The sequence below is a fragment of the Scyliorhinus torazame genome, chromosome 8, assembly GCF_047496885.1.
Source record: "Scyliorhinus torazame isolate Kashiwa2021f chromosome 8, sScyTor2.1, whole genome shotgun sequence".
Taxonomy (NCBI): Eukaryota; Metazoa; Chordata; class Chondrichthyes; order Carcharhiniformes; family Scyliorhinidae; genus Scyliorhinus; species Scyliorhinus torazame.
The window spans coordinates 207,783,445-207,807,839 of NC_092714.1; the positions used below are offsets into that span (position 1 = coordinate 207,783,445).

The following is a 24,395-nucleotide window of genomic DNA, read 5'->3' on the forward strand; positions in this document are numbered from 1 at the left end:
CAAAACTATTACATTGCCTTCATTACAAGCTCCAATAATTTATTGTAATATAATAATCTTTACTAGTGTCACAAGTAGGCTTACATTAACACTGCAATGAAGTTACTGTGAAAAACCCCTAGTCGCCACACTACGGCACCTGTTTGGGTACATTGAGGGAGAATTCAGAATGTCCAATTCACCTAACAAGCACATCTTTCAGGACTTGTGGGAGGAAACTAGAGCATCCGGAGGAAACCCACGCAGTCACGGGGAGAATGTGCAGACTCCGCACAGGCAGTGACCCAAGCTGGGAATTGAACCCGGGATCCTTTCGCTGTGAAGCAGCAGTGCTAACCACTGTGCTACCATGCCACCCGGTGTTTAATGCCCTGTCCAACAGTGTTGCTACTATAAACTATAAACTACTCCTGTAAAGTACCCCCACCAACGTTCCCTCACTGTTGGTATTCTTATATTGCACCTACACTGATTCTACTTCCTGATTTACTGAGCCAAGGTCCTTTGCCACCAATATACTGATGTCATCCTTTATTATGACGACCACTCCTCCTTTCCCATTCTACCTGTCTTTTTGAAAATGTTGTGTGCACTGGAATATTGATTTCCTGACCGTGGTTACCTTGCAACCATGTTTCTGTAATGGTGATAAACTGCAGATTATTTATGCTACTATTTGTGCTATCTATCTTCTTGCGGACGGTCTGGGCATTCAGATGAAGTGACTTCAGTTTGGGTCTTACTCTATGGTGCAAACCAGTAAACTCTCTGTTCGTTCCTGTCTCACTCAACTTGTCTTTATCCACCTTGATATAATTTTCTATTGCCTCAACAAAATCCCCCTTCACTCATCAGGCATCACTGTTCTGAAAAACCAATCACTACTCCAGCAATTTTGTGGTGAACAAAGATAATCCCTGCTTCATTTCTCTACTGCCAACAGTTGTCTTTAACTCTTGTCCCCTGCCCATGCCAATGTCCAACAATAAGTATGAGGAGCTCATGAACTGCTTTCTTACTCAGATTGGTACAACCCAACCAGTTTCTTTTGTTGCTCCATTCCCTTCCCATTGACTTCCAATTTCTCACCCCAATTCTGTATTCCGCCGACTCCATGTACATCTATGCTTCCTTCCAGCAGCAAATCCCCTTTGAAGTGTTGTCATTGTAGGTCACCCCAGCAATCAAATCTACTCATACCAATGGTCCAGAAGCACCATAGAAATGGAATAGCAGTTGATCTTTCATTGTTTATGTTAGTTCAGTGATAAATGTTGGCCTAAATACCAGAGCTCCCCTGCTGTTCCTTGAATTGCTCCAGTCCTTTTTGCTCACCTGAGAGGGCAGACATCCTATGAATTTTATCCACTCTCTATATTTGATTACAAAATTGTTGTAATGTACTTTAATTTTGTATATGGCATCCAATTTGTGAAACTACCTAAATCAAACACATTATTTTATTAATGTCTTTCAATGATGCATATTGCTTCAACTAGCACGTTATAATCAGTGTATACATGAATGTTTCAGGACTCGTCTGGCAAAGATGAATGCATAATTTGTTAATTTGTAACTAAAAGTGATTTTCCTAAGAGAATTAATGACTCAGAAAGGTAAAATAACTTGCTTTAGTCAGTTTATTTCCTGAAAGCCCTACTTTGAACATCAAACTCAGTACATTTACACATGAACATTCTGAGGGTCTTGCTGTTAGTGGAAAAAATGCACACAACATGAATTCTAATTTGATGCAAACATTTTGATTTATGCTTATTCTGCACTGATCGCTGTAAGCCCCAAATATTCCCTGATCAGGAGAGGACTGAGACAATATGTGACACTGATGTCAGGTAAAATAACGCTGTAATTTCTCTGAATAAAAAGGTCTACAGTACCAGTATTTTCTTTGTCCAGTATATGTTCTAAATGTAGATATCTCTTTTCTAAAGGTGCTGTGGCTGCTGCTGTAGAGGAAGGGATTTCAAACCTCGCACGGTGTGGCTTGGACATCCAGAGAAGCGGGAACATAAATATCCACGAAATGTTATCAACAATCAGAAGTACAACTTCTTCACTTTTCTTCCTGGGGTATGCAACTCATGAATCCCTTTTATTAAACAAATAGTGAATTTAGATTACCCAATTCATTTTTTTCCAATTAAGGGGCAATTTAACGTGGCCAATCCAACTACCCTGTACATCTTTGGGTTGTGGGGGCGAAACCCTTGCAAACACGGGGAGAATGTGCAAGCTCCACACGGACAGTAATCCAGAGCCGGGATCGAACCTGGGACCTCGGCGCCGTGAGGTAGCAATGCTAACCACTGAGCCACCGTGTTGCCTCTACTAGTGAACTGTAATAATCAAAACTGTTCAAAGTCCCACATGAAGAATCATGTGTGTTCTTTTTGCGTACAGTTTGTTTATCCATCTAATTTTGGATTGTGTGTGAATACAAATGCCCTCGTTTGTGCAAACATGTATTAATTATTTTGAGTGCCGCTGATAATAAATACACATCAGGCCGTTCAATTCTTGCAAAACCTACTTTGGCCAGACTTTCCACGATCCTCTGGTTTTATTCAGAAGGAAACAGATGGTTCTCTCTAAATTGGTGTAAATGTTGTACATGTCCCAGAGGGACACCACACCTCAGATGAGGGGCAGGGTTGAGAAGATGGAGCCTTCATGAATAATCTCAGCCGGTACAGGAACTGAGCCTGCGCAGTTGGTGTCGATTCACAGCACAAACCAGTTGTCGAGCCGACTGATCAAACCAACCCCCATAATTTGGTGGTAAGAATGGTTTATTGTTGCTTTTTCCATACCTTTCCTTGGATCTCCTTCAAGTCTCACAACGTTCCCTCGCTAAGAGAAATATCAGGTGACCTGCATCACCATCAGTTGATCATTAATAGGTGGATAAAAGAGTGGCATGGTGGCACAGTGGTTAGCACTGCTGCCTCACGGTGCTGAGGACCCGGGTTCGATTGCGGTCCCGGGTCACTGTCCGTGTGAAGTTTGCACATTCTTCCCGTGTTTGCGTAGGTCTCACTCCCACAACCCAAAGATGTGCAGGCTAGGCGGATTGGCCACGCTAAATTGCCCTGTAATTGGAAAAACAGAAGAATTGGGCACTTTAAACTGAAAAAAACAATTAACAGGTGGACAAAAGGACATTCAGTTCCTTTACTGACTGAGAAAGACAAACACATTGGGTATAATGATAATGATGGTGAGTGATTGCCGCCCTCTAAGTCCAACTGGCTTTTAACGCTCACTTGAATGTTGATTGGCAGCGAGCAGGTCTTCCGTCCACCCCAGAAGTAAGTCCTGCCCATGGGAGGTGTCGTCCAATCAGATTGGCTGACAGTTCTTCAAGGCAATGAGGCACAGCACTGCAGTGGCCAGAAGCGGCATTGCAGCGCTCTGCCTCGGACTAAGTCCTAGAACCTTTGAAAAGGTAAGTCTCGGGGGGGGGGGGGGGGGGGGGGGGGGCAGGGGGTTGTGGTCCTGTCTTATTAGATTGGTGTGCTACTATTTAGAAAGTCTCGACTTCAACTTTAAAAAATATTTTCTACTTTTTCTAACCTGGATGGCATTCTGCATATCGATACTCTGCAGCACGGTAGCACAAGTGATTAGCACTGTGGCTTCACAGCTCCAGGGTCCCAGGTTCGATTCCCTGCTGGGTCACTGTCTGTGCGGAGTCTGCACATTCTCCCCGTGTCTGCGTGGGTTTCCTCCGGGTGCTCCGGTTTCCTCCCACAGTCCAAAGACGTGCAGGTTAGGTGGATTAGCCATGATAAATTGCCCTTAGTGACCAAAAAAGGTTAGAGGGGTTATTGGGTTACGGGGATAGGATGGAAGTGAGGGCTTAAGTGGGTTGGTGCAGACTCGATGAGCTGAATGGCCTCCTTCTGCACTGTATGTTCTATGTTCTTTATCTAGACTTCTCAAGGACAAAAATGCAACTCACTTGTATACCGTATCAGATCTATTATTTAATAATCTAAGTAGACTACATTGTCCGATAGTAGCTGATCTATAAAGTAGCTGTTACCATGGTCCTCTTTCAAAGTGCTAGAATTATTAGCATTCTCACATGGATTGGGTTTTCACCCAGATCTTTCCAAAGGTCAGTATTTCAGATGGAGGTTCCCAAGTGTCAAATGCGGTCTGTTGAAAAGACTTAGTAGCAGACTCGATGGCTTGTGCAATTTTTCACAGTTCCCTTGTTCCATTCAGCTTTGAGTAGATTATTCTGATGGAAGCTCAGAATCTTTCACATGTGTAATGAACAGTCGTTGGCTGTTTTCTGTATGCATTCATTACCGATTGTAATGGCTTCTTCATGTTTTATTGTTTCATAATTTCAATGGAAATTCTTATTTTCAATGGCTTCTCTTGAAGCTCATTTTGCTTTGTGGAAAATTGTCCATTGAGCTGTTAGAGATGTATTAAAAATTATTAACTGTGACCTGCTTACAAATCAATATATATTTACAAGTAATGCAGCTCACTTCCTAAACTTCAAACCATAGAATTCCTACAGCGCAAAAGGAGGCCATTCAGCCCATTGAGTCTGCACAGACCCTCTGAAATTGCACCCTCCCTAGGCCCACTCCCCCACCCTATCCCTGTAACCCCACCTAACCTACATATCCTTGGACACTAAGGGGCAATTTATCATGGCCAATCCACCTAACCTACACATCTTTGGAACTTGGGAGGAAACCCCGAGCACCCGGAGGAAACCCATGCAGACACAGGGAGAAATGATCACCCAAGGCCGGAATTGAGCCCGGAGTCCCTGGCGTTGTGAGGTAGCAGTGATAACCACTGTGTCACCATGCCGTCCAAACTTGTCTGTAAACTTTCCAATATGTAATAATGTCCACGTCACGTCCCAATGCATTGGCTGAGCATCCTGTTTTTGGACTCTGTAAAGGTGCTTCTTTTTTCTCTGGGCATTATCTGAAATGATTCACATTGGGTTCTTTTTTCTAATTATGCCTTTATGAAGCACCTGGGCAATTTTATCTCCATCACAGGTGGGATACAAATGCAGTTGTTGTTTTGACTGCAGTAGTAGTGTATATCATGGCCTTTGTCAGGGCATTCACCTTTTAAATGTGTTGCAACCAGGAAACAGGCGACCTGGTTAATCCAGCCTGTTGTCTTCATCTTTTTGTTATGGGCCAGGGTTTAGAAAACTCCAAAGTAGATCATGGAGTTCACCTTACCTACAATTATTTATTAATTTGGTTATGATGAGCACAAGGGCCTGCCTTTCAGGTGTTATTCAACAGAGGCCTTAGCATTTTTAGTCAAAAACAAAGTTTATTCTATGAATTTAGTTAACATTTTTATAAACACACAGTAAGCATTTTATCAACTACCAACATAAATACCCCACACAACTACAGTAATCTATGTATAACCCTTAATTCGGTCCCAGGTTCGATCCCGGCTCTGGGTCACTGTCCGTGTGGTGTTTGCACATTCTCCCTGTGTTTGAGTGGGTTTCGCCCCCACAACCCAAAGATGTGCAGGGTAGGTAGATTGGCCAAGCTAAATTGCCCCTTAATTGGAAAAAATGAATTGGGTACTCTAAATTTAAAAAAAAAACGAAGGGCCTCATTCCATCATTGTTTCGATTCAATGGGCAGTGGGTGAGGCTGGTGCCTGACGTGTAGCCTGGCAGGTTTAACCTCTGGGCTGCAGATCAGTGAAAGGGTGAGGGTGGGGTGCCTTCCTTCCAGGCCCCTGCACCAAGTAGAGACCCTCCTCACTAACCCACCCTCATTTTGCAACCCGGTGTGGACCCCGTAGCCCCCTTGCCAGAATCTGCCAACCCAGCCCTAACAGGATCCTGGGCTTCCTTGGGTTTGGGGACATCCGTGGTTCCTCTTCCTCCTGTGGTTCCTGCAGGACTACAGTGGCCCCCAAACCTGGTGTGGTGCAGAGCTGTTGATGCTGATTGACTGGGAGCTCTATGAAGCGGCACTTCCACCTGGAGATGGACAAATATCCCTGTCTTGTACTAATTAAAGTGTAGTCACCTGACAAAAATTCAAGCAGGGTGATTGGGCCAACCAGAGGCTGGTTTGTTTCTTAAATTTATGCTGGGGGCGGGGAGCCAGCCTGCCTCCAGCATATAATCCAGTCCATGGATATTAGCTAATGTAAAATAAAGTCCTTGGGTGCGTTTCACCGATCGCGGGACTAAGTGTCCGTGCCGTCGTGAACGCCGTTGCATTTCACAACGGCGTGAAACGGGCGTGGGCAGTAGCGATTCTGGCCCCCACATGGCACTAGAGCGATTCACGCCACTCCAGCCTTACATCCTGGCGTGGACTGGGGGAGGCACCAACCCGCGCATGCGCAGTGGCGAAGCGTCAACCGACGCATGCACGGTAGGCTCACGGAATGCTCCGGCCCCGGCGCAACATGGCGCGGGGGTTCTGGGGCCGGAAGCGCAACAAAGTAGGCTCGGTGGGGGGGGAGGCCGGCCCGCCTATCGGTGAGCCACGATCGCGGGCCAGACCCCATCGGAGGCCCCCCACCGGTGAAGGAGCGAGCGCATTTCCGCCCCCCACAGGCCGCCCCTCGACCCTTCGCGCAGAGTTCCTGCCGGCAACGACCAGGGGTGAACGGCGCCGGCGGGACTGCCGTGTCCCCGTGGTCGCTCGGCTGCGGACAGCGGCTCGCGACCGCTGCCGTGCTAAACGCGCCAGTGCAAATGCCGCCGATTCTCCGCACCTCAGAGAATCACGTGCCAGCGTCGGGGCGGCGTGGCGCAGTTGCGGCGATTCTCCGGCCCGGCGCGGGGCTGGGAGAATCGCGCCCCTTGTCTATTCCCCATAGTCCATGTGTACCTGAACAGCATCAATATGCAAACCACAACTTGCTGATGTGTATCCTTTGTAAACACACATTTAGAGGAATGTAATTCCCAGCTGTAACATAATCCTACAATTCTGAGACTATTTCTAGGCTGATGCGGTTTCAATGATTTCAAACATGGTGCCAGAAAGTTGCGCTGTTTTTTCTTTCAGCACAGTTTAACTGGAATTAATCAAAATAAATTGGGGAATTTTTCTTTTTTAATAAATGTAGAGTGTCCAATTCATTTTTTTCAATTACGGGGCAATTTAGCGTGGCCAATCCACCTACCCTGCATATCTTTGGATTGCAGGGGCCAAACCCACGCAAACATGGGGAGAATGTGCAAACTCCACACAGACAGTGACCCAGAGCAAGGATTGAACCTGGGACCTCGACGCCATGAGGCAGCAGTGCTACCCACTACACCACCGTGCTGCCCTAAATTGGGGAATTTTAAGCACAAGTTATGTCAAGTATAAACTGTGTTTCCATGATCTTTAATGCTGGTTTGAAAACTGCCCAGGCTGAATTAATAACCAGGGCGAGTTTCCACTATTTGCACCTGTTTGTGACTGTTAGAGGAGGCTCTTCAACTTATGTCCTTTGTTTTTTTAAAGACAAAGGCACCAGAAAGTACTTTACAAAAGTTTTCAAATATTAAAAAAATGTAATGTACCTAGAAGCTGACCAATGTACCCCAGTGAAACTAGTCATGGGTTCTGCATAGTATTAAAGTCATCTCAGTGATTTCAAATCAAATTATTCACAAGCGGTTGACTGCTCACTTTTCTTTCTGTTCTATTGATTAAACAAAGTTGTCACTCTTAAATATGGGTGTGCAATTTTTTAATGCAAGGAAAAGAAAGCAATTATGTTCTACTACACTGCCTGTTTGTGTTGGTTCATGAAGATTTTGGCCAGGAATTCCAGGCCCCAGCGCGGTGGGTCCTGCTGCGGTGGATGTGGCAAACCATTGAAATCGGCATCATCAGTACATTCCACTGGTGGGCAGGACCGTACGTTTTGATAATGTAAAGAAAGTTGTTAGTGTGGAAACTTGGGCCAGGGTTGTATGGCTCCTTCCATCTGGAAAGAGATTATAATCCTGCCAAAGTAAATGGCAATTTAAATGGCCCTCTGCATCCCCCAGTGGAAGGCACACAGTGGCAAATCCTGGCCCTGAACTATAACAGAAAACAAACACCGTTTCAATTGCAATTTGCCCCCAGTTTGCCATATGTGTCCACTGTAGAACGTTTACCCATGTCAAGTGCCCCTGTTAACTCTCTCCTGGGGAGAGTATTTTGTAGATTCAAGACATCTTGCAAATACGCTGTCGAAAGATCTTGGGCGTCATTCTCCGACCCCCCGCCGGGTCGGAGAATGGCCGTTGGCCGCCGTGAATCCCGCCCCCGCCCCCGCCGAAGTCTCCGCTCCCGGAGATTGGGCGGGGGCGGGAATCCAGCCGCGCCGGTTGGCGGGACCCCCCGCTGGATTCTCCGGCCCGGATGGGCCGAAGTCCCGCCCAGAAACTGCCTGTCCCGCCGGCGTAAATCAAACCTGGTATTTACCGGCGGGACCAGGCGGCGTGGGCGGGCTCCGGGGTCCTGGGGGGGGGCGCGGGGCGATCTGACCCCGGGGGGTGCCCCCACGGTGGCCTGGCCCGCGATCGGGGCCCACCGATCCGCGGGCGGGCCTGTGCCGTGGGGGCACTCTTTCCCTTCCGCCTCCGCTACGGCCTCCACCATGGCGGAGGCGGAAGAGACTCTCCCCACTGCGCATGCGCGGGAAACTTTCGGCGGCCGCTGACGCTCCCGCGCATGCGCGGAGAAACTGACAGCGGCCGCTGACGCTCCCGCGCATGCGCCGCATTTCCGCGCCAGCTGGCGGGGCAACAAACGCCATTTCCGCCAGCTGGCGGGGCGGAAATCCCTCCGGCGTCGGCCTAGCCCCTCAATGTTGGGGCTAGGCCGCCAAAGATGCGGAGACTTCCGCACCTTTTTGCCGGCGCGATGCCCGTCTGATTTGCGCCAGCTTTGGCGCCAGTCGGCGGGCATCCCGCCGTTGGGGGAGAATTTCGCCCCTTTTTTGGGATTGGGATCATGCATGGGAAGTTGTCTAAAATTGAGAAAACCCATTGCTTTAAAACAATATTGTAAATATAATTGTTTAAAAATCAACTCATTTTTCTTCAGGTTGGGATCTTTCATTTCGAATCTAATGCATTCTTTTTCTTTTTTTTTTATAGGTACTTTTTAACCAGTTTAAGTATTTCTTCAATCTATACTTCCTGCTGTTGGCATGTTCCCAGTTTGTACCAGATTTGCGACTTGGTGCCCTGTACACATATTGGGCTCCTTTGGTAAGTCCACCATTATTCACCTGACTTCATTACACTGCTCAGAATGTCCAAGAAACATGGGGCGAGATTCTCTGACCCCTCGCCGGGACGGAGAATCGCCGGGGGCTGGCGTGAATCCCGCCCCCGCCGGTTGGCGAATTCTCCGGCACCGGATATTTGGCGGGGGCGGGAATCGCGCCGCGCCGGTTGGCGGAGCCCCCCCGCGATTCTCCGGCCCGGATGGGCCGAAGTCCCGCTGCTAGGATGCCTGTCCCGCCGGCGTGGATTAAACCACCTCTCTTACCAGCGGGACAAGGCGGCGCAGGCGGGCTCCGGGGTCCTGGGGGGGGTGCGGGCGATCTGGCCCCGGGGGGTGCCCCCACGGTGGCCTGGCCCGCGATCGGGGCCCACCGATCCCCAGGCGGGCCTGTGCCGTGGGGGCACTCTTTTCCTTCCGCCTTCGCCGCGGTCTCCACCATGGCGGAGGCAAAAGAGACTCCCTCCACTGCGCATGCGCGGGGTGCCGTGAGCGGCCGCTAACGCTCCCGCGCATGCGCCGCCCGGCAATGTCATTTCCCTGCCAGTTGGCGGGGCACTTCCGCCAGCTGGCGGGGCGGAAATCAGTCCGGCGCGGGCCTAGCCCCTCAACGTTAGGGCTCGGCCCCCAAGATGCGGAGCATTCCGCACCTTTGGGGCGGCGCGATGCCCGACTGATTTGCGCCGTTTTTGGCGCCGGTTGGCGGACATCGCGCCGATACCGGTGAATTTCGCCCATGATGTTTGAGGCTGAATATTGTCCTAATGAATACTGCAGTCCAATGAGCACCAATTTTAGCTCTCGTGTTTAACAAGAATAGGGCATGTGGTTGATATGAATATGGCAATGTGCTGTTTGGATTTCATGTTGCTTTCATACCCTGTGCCATTTTAACAGTGAGGTTTGGGACAGTATTGATCCTTCACCCCAGGCAAATGAGTGTCAATTTGAGATCTAAAAGCAGAGGTCTGTAATTCAGATTCTGACATTATTTTAATCCTCAGCCAGATGAGTACACATATTGCGCTCAAGAAAGTTAGCATAAGAAGGCTCCAGGACTAGGAGATGTCAAAGTAAGTATCATGGTTATATTGGTGGCCAGTAGCAGCCGCCCACAAACATGTTGGGCGCAATTCTCCCATCGGGAGTCTAAGTGCTGACGCCGGAGTGAAAACCGGAGTGTTTCACTCCGGCGTCGGAGCCCACTCCCAGCCCCCTATTCTCCTGGCCCCGGGGGGCTAGGAGCAGCGGCGCGTCATTTATGCGCGCCGGGCCTTGGCACGGCGTAAAAGCGGCGCCGCGTAAATGACGCGGCCGGTGCCGCGTAAATTACGTCACCGCGCAGGCGCGATTTGGCCGGCACCAACCCGCGCATGCGCAGTTGCCGTCCTCTTAAAGGCCGCCCCGCAAGGAGATGTCGGTTGGATCTTGCGGGGCGGCGGAGGAAAGGAGTTCCTCCTTCAGAGAGGCCGGCCGCCGATCGTTGGGTACCGATCGCGGGCCAGACCCCATTTGAGCCCCCCTCCCCCCCACCCCACAAGCCGCACCCCCAGCATTCCCACGCTGTTCCCGCCGGCAGCGACCAGGTGTGGCGGCGCCAGCGGGAACCCGTCGTGTTGGGCAGTCCACTCGGCCCATCCGGGCCGGAGAATCGCCGAGCGCCGATTCTCCGAGCGGCCAGCCGTGATTCTCGCCGTGCTGGTTTGGGGGGGTGGGAGACTCGCGTGCGGGTGTTGGGGCGGCGTGGCGGGACACGCGCGGCGCCCCCGCGAATCTCCCACCCGGCGTGGGGGGGGATAATTCCGCCTGTTAGGTTTAGATGTTCGGTCCCATCCCTTCTCCAATTTCTATTCTCCTGTTGTTGTGCAGTTTCATGGGTCACCGGTAGTAGTCTAAATCCATGTGGTCCGGCCCACCAGTCTCATTCCAACTGGGTTTGATGGGAACTGGTCATGGACTTTGGTAATTAGTTCCAAAGTTTAGTGTGTGGGAGTAACCCTGATAGTCGCCTCAATGCAGCACAGTGAATATTTGTCAAAGCATTAGAATCTGGCTATCATAATGGAAATTCGTCATCAGATTTACTTGGCCATTGACATATTGGGGCGATTTCATGCCCATGTAAGCCGTGAACGCAAATGGCGAAGTGGGCCAAAATCCCACGAGAATCGGAATATGAGATTCTTGCCGGTGCCCTGAGACGGGAACCTCATTTCAATGCACTTCAATAAATTTAAATGTAAGTATCGGGCTTTCCTGCCATATGTTCCCTGCACATATAGAATTCATTCACGTTGGCGAGGTATACAACTGCTTTTTAAAAACGTGAAGCAGTGGAGGGGAGCCTGCCGGGGGCGCCAGATAAGTATAGCCACCTGGGGGTTGGGGAGGAACACTGCCCCCCTGCACTGCCAGGATGGCCCTGCTGGGGGAGGGATGGGTTGCCCTCTGGGAAGGTCCACAATGGGGATTGAGGGGAGTGCGGGGCTCTGCTTAGGGAGGGTGGGGGCCGACATTGTCGGATCTATCAGGCCCCCGCCCCATCACTGCGATGCAAAGACCACACCTCCAGATTCTTCGTGAACAGAGTGGAAAACTTTGCTCATTAAATGAGGATCAATGTCATGAATGCACATGATGTGTTTCTGCTGAAATAAATTATATTTTGAATCCTTGATCTTGATGGTTAATATTGTCACTATTTTCTATGCATGAATCAAACTGTAAGGGTATGCTTTTACACAAACATCTGGACTCTGGAATTTGAGGGGCAAGTTTGTTTGTGAAAGACGCCTTGTTAGTTGGCATTAACTTTCTGGAGCAGAGGTTCTGCACAGTTAGTGAAACAATCAATCACTCAGTCTTGTCTTGTTATCACAATAAAATAGATATGCTGCTTCCTGTTGAGCATTTTCTTTGCGACCTATATTTTTTTAGATCTCTTTGTTGTACTTTTTAAATGTTTTTGTTAAAAGAAAAGGCATGAATGGAAAATGTGCTGGTATATGCTTTGGATTTCTCGTGGTTTTCTGGCCAGTTCTGTTTCTGCACATCAAAATGACACACGCTTCTGAACAGAGCTTGTAAACAGACCAAAACTGCATTTTATGATTCCTGGGACTGTGCTAAATAGATTTATTGCGTAATTGCCATTTAATTTTTGGAACACCAATCTTCCATTTGTTTTACTGAAGCCCTTTGAAATGATTAGAGGTTCCAGGATGAACAGATGCAGAAAAGGTCAAGTTTCATGGGTGGGATTCTCCGTCGGCCGATGCCGGAATCGGGAAATGCGATTGGGCGGAGAATCAATTTTGACTCCGAAATCATGGCGGATGCCGAGTTCACGCCAAATTGGAATTCTCTGGTGCCTCGATAGCGGCATCAATGCATTCCACTCCACACATATAGTAAAGGACGGTGGCATTTCATTAGCAGGCCTGACCCAGTATTCTCCGGGTCCTCCACGATTCTCTGTCTCCATTGGGGGGGAATTCCTGATGTTGAGGTTGACTTGTGCTTTTAAAAATCAGGAAACAGGTGCCATGGCTGATGAGGGAGAGAGAGGAGGTAGGACACGGAGAGGCGTGACCATGGGCTGCAGGGCTGCACACTGGCAGGGCAGGCTGGCGTGGGGGGAGGGGGGTGCTGTTTGGTCGGCTCTGCAAGGGCTGGGGATTTGGGGGAGGGATGACGGGGGGAGGGGCCGTGGGCATGGGGTGACCTCCTCCCACGGGGACTGGGCAGTGTCTAGGCACAGACCACCATTGCCGCGGCTTGTAAGGCAGTCATCTTGCTGCCACACCACTGATCAGCCACCTTGGTCCCTGGTTCTGCAGAGTGGCACATGTGGAATGGGTACCTCCACCCCACAACCCCCACACCCCACCCCACCCTCTGGCATACTACCCCCTCCAACTGTCCCCACCCACTGGGGACATCGGGCTGGCTGGAGGGGGCCAGGTCGAGGGTCTTCCCTGGGATGAGAATCGCAGTGGATCTGTGAAGCCTTGAAGCCTGCCTTCTTTCATGTTTAACACCTCTTAACAGTTACAATAGGCTCTGTGGTCTCACTGTTGCAGACTGCTTTTATACCTTTGTACTTGTCTGTTTATATTTGATTACATGCCCCAGGAACTTTTATGAGCAACTGCGGTTTAGCCAGCTGCCATCTGCTTCATAGGACCTCTGGAGATTATTTGTTTGTGCTGCATTTCATGCCCTATTAACTCGCAAGAGCTTCCTCGATTGCACACCTGAGGCCTGGCTGAACTCAGTTTTTTTCCAGTGGGTTTTTGTTTTCGTTCTCCATCAAGACGGAGCTCCGTGGCTGGTTTGTGAGGTTTTCCCCCCATCCAAGCAAGTGGCTGAACTCAGACATTCGAGTGCAAGGGTTCTTGAATGGTGACCTTCCCGCAGCCATTGTTGGATTTTCAGGCTGGGCGCCGGAGAACTGAGCAGAATACTCCAGATTCTGGCTGCCAGTGGCCTGAGGGATGGAGGCTCCTGATTTGGGTAGAAGGGAATAATAAGACTGAGCCATGCCTTGGACTCCACCACTAATGGCTCTGATGTCCTGTCCCTTGCTTTCCATTGCGGTCACCAACCTTGCAATGTTGACTTGGGTGCCATGCAACGCCGGCAATTCTCCTACGATTGAAGGTTTTGGGATGCTTCCAATCGGCCTGGTAGTTCCAGGAATGTCGCTGACAACCCCTAGGCTTTAGAGTGGTTTCAAAGGTCGGCGCAACATCGAGGGCCGAAGGGCCTGTACTGCGCTGTTATGTTCTATGTTCGACAGCGTTTCCCGGCTCTGCCTTTGCATCTCCAGCAGCTCAGGGAGAAACTTTTCCAGAGGCATGGAAGCTGGCTGGGGACCAGCTCTTTCCTGAGGTCCAACAGACCTCCGACTGCCCAATCCCTGGGACATTCCTGCCTCCACCAGATGTGCATCAGCAGATTGCGAGGGGTTCTGAGGAAGACACTGAGAGGTTGGATGTTGGGTGGGGGGAGGTGGGGTGCTACGAGGTGGCAGTGAATGGATTAATGGTGACATTCCGGGGGTGACAGATATGACTGATGTCAGGAGGAGACAGGTGGGAACTCACCCTTGCAGCCCGTAGCAGGTCTTTCATTTTCTTTCGACATAGGTCCTCCTTCTCAGGTTGCTGGCACTGACTGCAGAAGCCACCACATCTCAGGCGGGATTACTCACATTGCTTTGGTGTCTCATACCCACACGGGGGGTATGGTGTGCTCTGCCCCTCCTCTACAGCATCCAGAAGCAAGTTCAGGTCTCTCTCCAGAAATCGAGGAGCAAGGTTTCGCCCTGCCGTCCTCCTGGCTTGACTGGGAGGAGTGCAGAGGGACCATTTAAATCCAGCTCCCCCTTGTTAGCAGTGCATACCTGAGTCTCAAGTCAGGCAATTTAGTCGCCCGGGGACTCCAGCTCGGTGTGTACGGAAAGTTGTGATCAGTATCTCACCGGATAGGGCGGCGTGTGGCGCAGTGCTTAGCACTGGGACTACAGCGCTGAGGACCCAGGTTCGAATCCCGGCCCTGGGAACGTGTGGAGTTTGCACGTTCTCCCCATGTCTGAGTGGGTTTCACCCCCACAACCCAAAGATGTGCAAGTTAGGTGGATTAGCCACGCTAAAATTGCCCCTTAATTGGAAAAAAGAATGATTGGGTACTCTAAAGTTATATTAATTAAAAGAAGTATCTCACCGGCCGAGCCAGCAGGAATCGCACCGGCTTTTGGGCCTGAAATGATACTTTGTCATTTTTCAGAGAAATTCCACCCAAGGTCTTTACTTAACATCTATTGTGAGACGCATGTCACCTTGTGTTCCTCATAATGATATTCGAAGACCAAGGTGCTGGAGTTGCTCTGATGCTTTTATTTTGTGTGGTTCTAAATCCCACTGATCCATTTGCAAACTCCAGTGCAGGCTGATCTAGCTGATCACCACTGGGGTCTCACAATTGGCTTTCATATCCTGAGGTTAAGGAGCACCTAAAGTTGGTAGTCTGGCTGCTGATCGCATTTCAGACACCACTGCTTGAAAATGTCTAGGTGTGTGCATGTGTGTACAGATGTCCGATCTGTGAGATTGGTGACACCCCCGTAGTTCAATACCCTGCTAATACTAACTGTCAGTATAATCAATTTCTTGTGATAATGCCGGATTTACAGCCCTCATGAAAGTGTGTCTCAACTAAGGGCGGATTTCTCCAACCCCCATCCCATGGTGGGTTTCCCTGTGGCGAAGACTGATCACTGTTGGCTTCCCGTGGGATCTTCCGGTCCTGCCGAAGTCGATGGCAATTCACATTCCGCAGGCTTATCACTGTTGGACAAACCCACGGTGGGAGTCAATATCGTTGGGCCTGGGGGATCCCGTCGGTAGGAAGAGCTGGAGAAGTCAGCCCATAAGAGTCTGTTCCTTCAGGAGAGTGGAGAGGAAACCTCCTGCTGAAAACTATGCTGAGCTCACTGTCAGAAGCTCACTTTAGATTTTTCAACCTGTTGAGATGGTTTAATCAGGTAGTTTTATTTTTAAATTTAGAGTATCCAATTCATTTTTTCCAATTAAGGGGCAATTTAGTGTGGCCAATCCACCTACCCTGCACATCTTTGGGTTGTGGGGGCGAAACCCACGCAAACACGGGGAGAATGTGCAAACTCCACACGGACAGTGACCCAGAGCCGGGATCGAACCTGGGACCTCGGCGCCGCAAGGCAGCAGGGCTAACCCACTGCGCCACCATGCTGCCCTTTAATCAGGTAGTTAAGTGATATGTTTAGTTTAGTATTTTTGTCAAAGCAATCCATGCAGTTTGAGGATGATGTCAGCACACAGCTATGACAGTGCAGTTTTTTTCTTATAATGTAGTGTACCCAATTCATCGTTTTCCAATTACGGGGCAATTTAGCGCAGCCAATCCACCTACCCTGCACATCTCTGGGTTGTGGGGGCGAAACCCATGCAAACACGGGGAGAATGTGCAAACTCCACACAGACAGTGACCCAGAACCGGGATCGAATCTGGGACCTCGGCGCCGTGAGGCAGCAATGCTCACCACTGTGCCACCGTGCTGCCCCATGGCAGTGCAGTTTAAGAGCGTTTCAGGAAGTGAAGTGATGGTATTTTAAATAGAATCAATGATTTACTATTAGTCACTTCTAGGCTGCTGGTATTTGATTTATAGGTATAGATTTTACAGCATAGTTCTAACCTCTACCATTGTTTTTGCAGAACTGGATGATAGGAGTTGAGAAATGGAGCGAGGGATATGCTCCAACAGAGGCATTTTGAAGTAATGAGTATTCCTGTCAGGCATATCTTTTGCCCCATAGTAAAGCTGGATTCGAAGCAAGCCAGTCTCCCCCTGAAGGCCACAAAGCCTATTATGCTTTCAGCATTACTCGACAAAACTTTTTAAGCACATTTTCTGCTGACAGCAGAACACTGTGTCCTCTTCAGGTTAGCCTCCCTCAGCTGTAGTTGGAGAACCCGTCATTATTATGCTGAAGGACCTAAGGCTGGTAAATGACCTGGGTTGGGCATCATCTTTATGGTGGGCAGTCGTTCTGCTGATATACATGCCCAGCTCTGTAAAAGTAGAATATCTGAGCCATAATCATTTAATTTTGTTTTCACTGTAAAATCTCAAGGTGGGTTGGGGGTGACCACAGGAAACTTTACGTTGGATGTTAGATCATTTAAAAAAAAAATGTTTAGCTGCACCTGTGTTATTATAACAAGAATTCTAATGAGAGGGTGCGGCAATGTGGTGGAGACAGGCTTGTCACTAGGATGTAAATTCTGTGGAATCAACTTACTATTTTTTTATCGGCAGAGCTCCATTAATCGCTGTAAATCTGATAACCAATCTTTTTATTGTTTGCGAGTACATTTGTATTTCCTCTCTTGCCTCTGTTCAGTTACAGTGAAATTTGCTGCTATTTATTAGCCGCGAGGGGAAACAGCCAAGGCTGCTAAATGTCTTGTGGCTTACTGTGCTGGCTGACCAGTGAGAGATAGGGTGGACTGGTGCTTTAAGTGTCTCCGTCACTGAGATTTGTGTTCCGTCTAGTAGCTGAGAATTGGCAGAATTCTCAGTCAGGCTTGGAGTTGAGTTCAGAAAGTTCTGGGTGGGTGTTATAACCCCCACGAGGACCATGGGGAAACAATCATTGATCTCCCTGTGGGACTGGTGGAATACAAGCTCCCTGGATAGGGGGCAGAGGCCAACCACCTGTGGCTCGTTAGAAGCAAGATATAAAAGCAGGCCCAACTCAGGGCCTGATTAGAACAAATCCTTCCAGCTAGGATTGCAATGGGAGTGAGATGTTACATTAAGCAGACTTGTGTAAATTTGTAAATAAATTCACCTTCATTAACGACAGTTTCCTTATGAGTTATTATAGTGGGGTTAGAATTTGTCTGTGACATTCTGGATTGGAATCCAACACTCCAGTGAAGGTACATTTCAGGTTTAAGATAGTGAGCACACAAAGATTGTGGACCTCAACTCTTTAGCCTGCGATTCTCATTAGGCATAGAAGCGGCACTTATATATAAAGCTCAGAGTTGTACATGCGCAATATTCAGGCATTGATCTCCATCTGCACGAAGAAAAGTGTTTTCTTTTTTGTACCTTTTCTGTCCTGACCACTTCTTTCCTTTGGAAGTGCTGGTTCATGGGGGACTTGGGCCACTGATTATATTTAAACCCAGAGAACTGAGTAATGTTAAATAATCCAGCTGGAGAGAAGGAGCATCACATTTAACCCTGTCCGTGCCAATAAAGATTTACCTTCTGCAGCAGGATTCTAGTTGGTTTTCTCCATCCCTTGTTCAGGATCATAGCGGCCAAATGTAGTGTCACTGATGCAATGCAGATATAGATGTAAAAGGCCATTTGGCCCATCTTTGTTCATCAATCAAGATTGAGCACTTTGTCATGCCAGCCTCAAACTGCTTCTTCAATGATTCCAAGGTTTTCCACATTCTTTAATGCTCAGCGAAATCAAGGACATTGGCAGAAAATTTATGCTTTTGTTTGTTTTGAAACATTCTTGGGAGTTCCCTGTGCATTCCACATCTCATTTTCTTTATCTTCTCTTCCTTTCTATCTGGATGGTGCTGATCGGTACTGTGGTAGAATTTCAGTATTGTCAGAAACTCTCTAGAACTCTATCCAAGTGACACTTTTTTACATAAATCTAGTGGGGTGAACTGTCAACTGTGGAAAGCATCACAACTGAACCTGAAGGTTCCTGCCTAATTTCCACAAAGATGCAGTGACCATTGGATAGGAAGCAGCAATGGGAAACCTGGAAGAATGTTTGCTCCCTCCCTTGCCTTGGGTGCTGGGACTAATTTTTACACAGAAACTGCTGTTTCAGCTGAGATCTGTAAATGTCAGGAATTCAACCTGGGGTCTTTAGTCTGGATGGACACATCAGAAGATCTGAGAACAGCTTTTCAAAAGAAACTTCAGAAAACCCAGTAACAGTTATATCTAGTTGGAGTATATGAAATAGCGAGGCGGAGTGGTTCCGTACATTATAGATCAGTGGTTGGTCAAGTACAGAATTTTCACTAATAATACACCTGCACTTAAAAATACTGCTCTCCAGCCTGGAAGCCTGCTAAATCTGCTGTGTACTGCCTTAGGTTGGATTCAGGCAATCACTACAGTGGATACCTCATTTAATTTTGTTCAATTTCCAGTTCCTGGTACTGTGTTTCTATTGAGGGTAGTGCGTGGTAACAAACTTGTTTACCAACCCTAAAAGTATTGACTTTCATTTTACTTTTGGCTTGCAGGGTTTTGTCTTGGCAGTTACAATCATTCGAGAAGCAGTGGAGGAGATCCGATGTTATGTCCGAGACAAAGAAGTCAACTCCCAGATCTACAGCAAGCTCACAACAAGAGGTCAGCACCTAGGGCCCTGCTCCTGCTTCTTGTATCCTGTTGCCAGCTGCTAAAACAGTAGGATTGAACTAAATTGAGCAACATTTAAAATCAAAGCTCTTTTCCGGGAGAGCATATGTGCTGTTTCTGCAGTGCTAGACAAGTGATATGACAGAGCCCCCATTTGGAGAACTCCTAGAGATTTATGATGTATCTGTCATTTGCATAGCAAAGATGGTTTGGTTAAAAAAAGACTGCTGTTAGGTTCAGTCTTAGTTCAGGTTTATTGCTTTAAATCTCCTTTAATAGAAGGTTTCTAAGTAAATGCGGAACCTTCTTCACATCCCCTGCACAAAAAAAATATATAGTGACATGACATTGGAGACGCTTCATCAGCACCAAACAGAATAGAAGTCTGTAGTGTTTATGAACCAAATATTTGAAGGTAAATTAAATGTATCCTAAAACATTTGAAGTATTACCAATAGCACAGAAATGGGCTCACTGTAAACACTATCGCTAAGATTTTCTGGTCCCGCCATGGCGGGATTTGCGGATGCAGTGGTCCATTTAAATTCCCGTTGACTTTGGCAGGGCCAGAAAACCGCCGGGTCGGAGAATGACGCCCCATATTTCCAAATTTTACTTCCATTGACTTTAACTGAAACAAAAAATTGAGAGAGATGTATAATGGGAGGGCAATTGAGTATTGTCCATTATAAACCATCGCCTGGTGTTACTATTGCCCAATAGCCACTATAATTGATTGGTTAAGATCCAGAATTCTATACTTACCTCACCGCATGCTAATGTACATACTTAACACAAGATATGAAATGCTCAGTAATTATATTGAACCAGCCCTTTAAGAACATTTTTGAATAAATTACTAGATACAAACAATACTCTTAGCAGAAAATATGACTGAGTACTTAAACACTCTTGTAATTGGTCAGATACGCAAAGAACAATATTTGTGTACTATAACAATGACTTGGTGGGAAACTGGCCTAATCATACAAGGAATCGGTTTCAAACCTGTCAAAGAAGCCCGAAATAGAAATACACCTACAGGATCAGTGCAGATTAGTAAAAGCAGATTGTGTTCAGTTCTCTAACCCAACCTTGCACCCCATTTCAGATTGGATTAGTTCCACGACATTGAGATTTCATGGGACTGTTATGGCCATCTGTCAGGGTTAAACACAGCAGCCATCTCATAAAAAATGAGGTCAGGTCTGACGCCCTGTCAGCACTGTATATCTTTCAGCGTGTTTGGTCATTTGTTCATACTCTTAAACATCTCTGCAGGTCTTCTCAATTCACACAGTATTCTTTCCATAGCTTGTGGAAAAGAGGTGAGAATTCAATCAGAGCAGCAACAGGCTATTTTATCAAGCTCAAGAACGGTAACCAATTCCTATTGGGAGGCTCATGACAAAATTACCAATTCTGCAATCAATTCAATGACACTTCAAAAATATATTGACATAGGACAGGGTTTTCTGGCCCTGCCAAAGTCAACGGGAATTTAAATGGACCACTGCATCCGCAAATCCCGCCATGGCGGGACCAGAAAATCTTAGCGATAGTGTTTACAGTGAGCCCATTTCTGTGCTATTGGTAATACTTCAAATGTTTTAGGATACATTTAATTTACCTTCAAATATTTGGTTCATAAACACTATAGACTTCTATTCTGTTTGGTGCTGATGAAGCGTCTCCAATGTCCCACGATTCTCGGGTCCCCGGCCATTGACAGAGGCCTCCGCGTCGATTCTCTGAGTTCTCTGAGGACAACTGGCCGAGTTCCCGACGGTGTGTCGGGAACGGCCGGTGGCAGCTGTGGATCCTTCACCGGGGGGAGGGGGGCCTCACAGACTGCCAGGCAAGCAATCGGGCGGCACCTGCGATTTCGGGGGGACCTATATTCCTGGTGCCGCTCCGTGGGCTGAGCCCGCCATGTCGCACGGGGAGACCGCCGCAGGCCACCGCCATGCGCATGCGCGGACTCCTGACCAGATGTGCAGGGCTCCGCATCCGCACCCAGAGCTGCGAGGAGCACTCCAGGGGCCTTCTAGCCCCCTGAAAATTGGAGAATCATTCTGGACTTTCTTAAGGAAAGTCCAGAGTGAAATGCCCGCGTTTTGATGCTTGCGTGGGGACATAGCCCCATTATTGGAGAATCCCGCTCCCTATGTTCCAAAATCAGTCTTCCTTTGCATTTTGTAGTGCAGAATTTGCCATATATAAGGGATGATTTTAAAAGGAGAGAGAATGCTATGGCTGGAATTTTATGCACCCCACCACTGAAAGTGTGGTTGATGGGTGTGTTAAAACCAGATGCTATGGTGGTGGGGGTACCAATAGCCTACCTGCTTCTTTTGGTGGAGTAGGTGGTGGGCAGCCTGCTCACCCTTTGGCTATTTGAGATCCTTAAGTGGCCAATGGTCAGGTGAATCCTGGTAGACTGTGGGAGGAACTGTTGGGCACCCTGCCTGTCATAATATGGAATTTGTAAGCTGCTGTGGCGGTGACTCATTGATGAAATCTTGAGGCTTGTGTGTTTAAATATTAACACTTTCATTGGTGAGCTTTAATTATTTACAGTTCCAGGTATGGACTTGCACGCTGTTGCTCACACCATGCAGGCTAGTTGCTTACAGAGTGTTCTTATGACCTGTTCTCTTACCGTATGACTACATACATCACTGTGGGCAGTGCCACTCTCATATCCCACATTAATCCTTGCTCTGCTAGGCACTTTTACATTATAATGCACAAAGGCACACATCATCACACTGACTGTGGGCTGAGTAAAGAGGTGCCCCATGAGTGCCTGACCCTACATTAAGAATGCCCCCTGGCCTCACGATTGAAGGTTGAGGGGTGGGGAACGCAAAGTCGCAATCTGAGGCAACTAAATGCCCGACAATCATAACATCCAGTTGTGACTTCCAGGGTCAGCGGAGGCAGCTTGCCTGCCATCTTATCCCCCCCATTGCCCCCCAACCACCTGACCTTGAAGCTGTGGGTGGGGCCACTGCTTCCATGTTAATTCCCAGCCGACAGCTCAATAATATTCCTGGAATATCCTTTTTTTTAAATGCTTTCCTTCCTGATGAGCATAAATTTAATTTTCATCAAGTGACCCAAGGGGAAGAAACCCGATGAATTTTACATTTATCAATCTGACACGGAGCATTACTAGAATGACATTTTATGTCACACGGTGGCACGGAGGTTAGCACTGCTGCCTCACAGCGCCAGGGACTCAGGTTCAATTCCAGCCTTGAGTGACTGTCTGTGTGGAGTTTGTACGTTCTCCCCGTGTCTGCGCGGGTTTCCTCCGGGTCCTTCGGTTTCCTCCCACAGTCCAAAGCTGTGCAGGTTAGGTGAATTGGCCATGCTAAAATTGCCCCTTAGTGTCCAAAGGTTAGGTAGGGTTACAGGGTTGCAGGGATAGGGTAGGGTAGGTAGGGTGCTCTTTTGTAGGGTTGGTTCAGACTTGATGGGCCCAATGGCCTCCTTTTGCACTGTAGGGACTCTATAATTCTATGATACTGTTGTCATTCTGAATTTTGACAGATCAGCTGCTGAATAGTAGAGACCAAAGAAGTGCAATTGTGGGGAATTGGAGGAAAGGAAGAGGGAAATATCGTTGAACTTTATTGTTTGGATCTATTAGTTGCTTTGTTCAAACCTTTGGCTTGAATCACACTGAGGGAGCTGTGGTAGGGCCCAGTCTAATGACACTTAAGTGCAAAGTGGAAGTGTTAGAAATTGCTGCTTGTTGCTGGACTGTCAGGGAGCTGGGCTGGTTATTGTTAATCTGAAGCTGTGTCGTGAAGTGCATCCTGCAAGGAGATGTAAATGAAGTGTTTTAAGTAATAAAGCCAATGTGACCTTTGTCATTTCTGCTAATTTCCTCCCGAACTGGCTGCCCGCCTGGTAATAAATGTAACACATTGCAGATTATTATTGCAGCTGGACTTAAGGTTCTACTCGGTCACATCTTGCATAAATATCCCAAACCTTAAATGTATTGAAAAAAGTCAGTCCTGAAGGCCCAGCTTGCCTTGATGGACCTATTTTTGCAGCATCATTATATGACCACAATCACTTTCATTTAAATTATCTCATGCTATGTGAGAAAAAGCGCCAATAAAAGCCACTCATATTTTCACTCGACTGAAAGAAGACTTGTGTTTTATCTAAAGTGAAAATCGGGTCCAAAGACTTTATTGTTATAATCTAGCTTTATGACAGGCAGACAAAAAGTTGCTTATGTTATGTTTTACGTTTATTTTTTTCTCACCTCTTTCCTGCAAATGGTATTGACCCTCCCTTGTTGGTTGTCCCCCCTGTTGGTTTCAAGAGTGGCATTGGCAACAAATGTTAACAATCTCTAGGCTGTGTCGAACATTACAACTGTGCCCCAGCCTGTTCTCAATTGGGCGGCAAAGGCCTTCCACGCCAGCTGGTGGAGAGGAAACCACTCCGGCGTGGGCCTAGCCCCTCACGGCGAGGGCTTGGCCCCTAAAGGTGCGGAGAAATCCGCACCTTTGGGGCGTCCCGACGCCGGAGTGGTTCCCGCCACTCCATCCCGGCCCTGATGTCCGCACACCAGCACTTTCAGCAGGGGTTGCGAATTAGAAATCGGGAGTTAGAAATCAGGACACAGTTCTTTATTCTTTCTAACCTTTGACCACTGAGAGCAAATTAGAACCCTAGCTGAGATCAGCAAACTTGGCATTGACTTGGGCTTTCTTATTTCATATGTAATCAGAATTTGTAACTCGGGCTTTCGTTTAGTCTTCTGATTCACATAGCTGCAGTCCTTGGGAGGGATAGTTCTCAACAAGGCTCCAATGCATGCAGATTGCTTTTGAGGAGACACTCAAAGCGGAAAGTAAGTGTTGCACTTGCAAACGTCCCGTTGGTCAACTCAGTAGTATTGACAGAGGTTTGAAAATGGTAAGGAGAGGAGAGCATTTACCCTCTTGACTAATAATATAATAATCTTTATTATCACAAGTAGGCTTACATTATCATTGTCCTCTGGCGAGTTTATGATTAACTGAATGTCACCCGAAAAATATATTCCAGTTCCAATACTCTTCCCGCACCTAATTGTGCGCTAAGACAGACTTTTGCTTATTCCCATAGATAGTAATTCTTAGAACAGGTTGCTT

General features: G+C 47.8%; 1 protein-coding gene across 1 annotated transcript in view; it reads left to right on the plus strand.

Moving 5' to 3' along the window:
- The window catches only part of atp9a (ATPase phospholipid transporting 9A), a 286,828-nt gene that overhangs the window by 44,638 nt on the left and 217,795 nt on the right, over window positions 1-24,395 (plus strand). Inside the window, exons 2-4 of the mRNA XM_072514714.1 lie at window positions 1,953-2,091; window positions 9,143-9,256; window positions 19,113-19,221. Coding sequence (XP_072370815.1) covers window positions 1,953-2,091; window positions 9,143-9,256; window positions 19,113-19,221 — 362 coding nt within the window. The remainder of the gene's footprint in view (window positions 1-1,952; window positions 2,092-9,142; window positions 9,257-19,112; window positions 19,222-24,395) is intronic.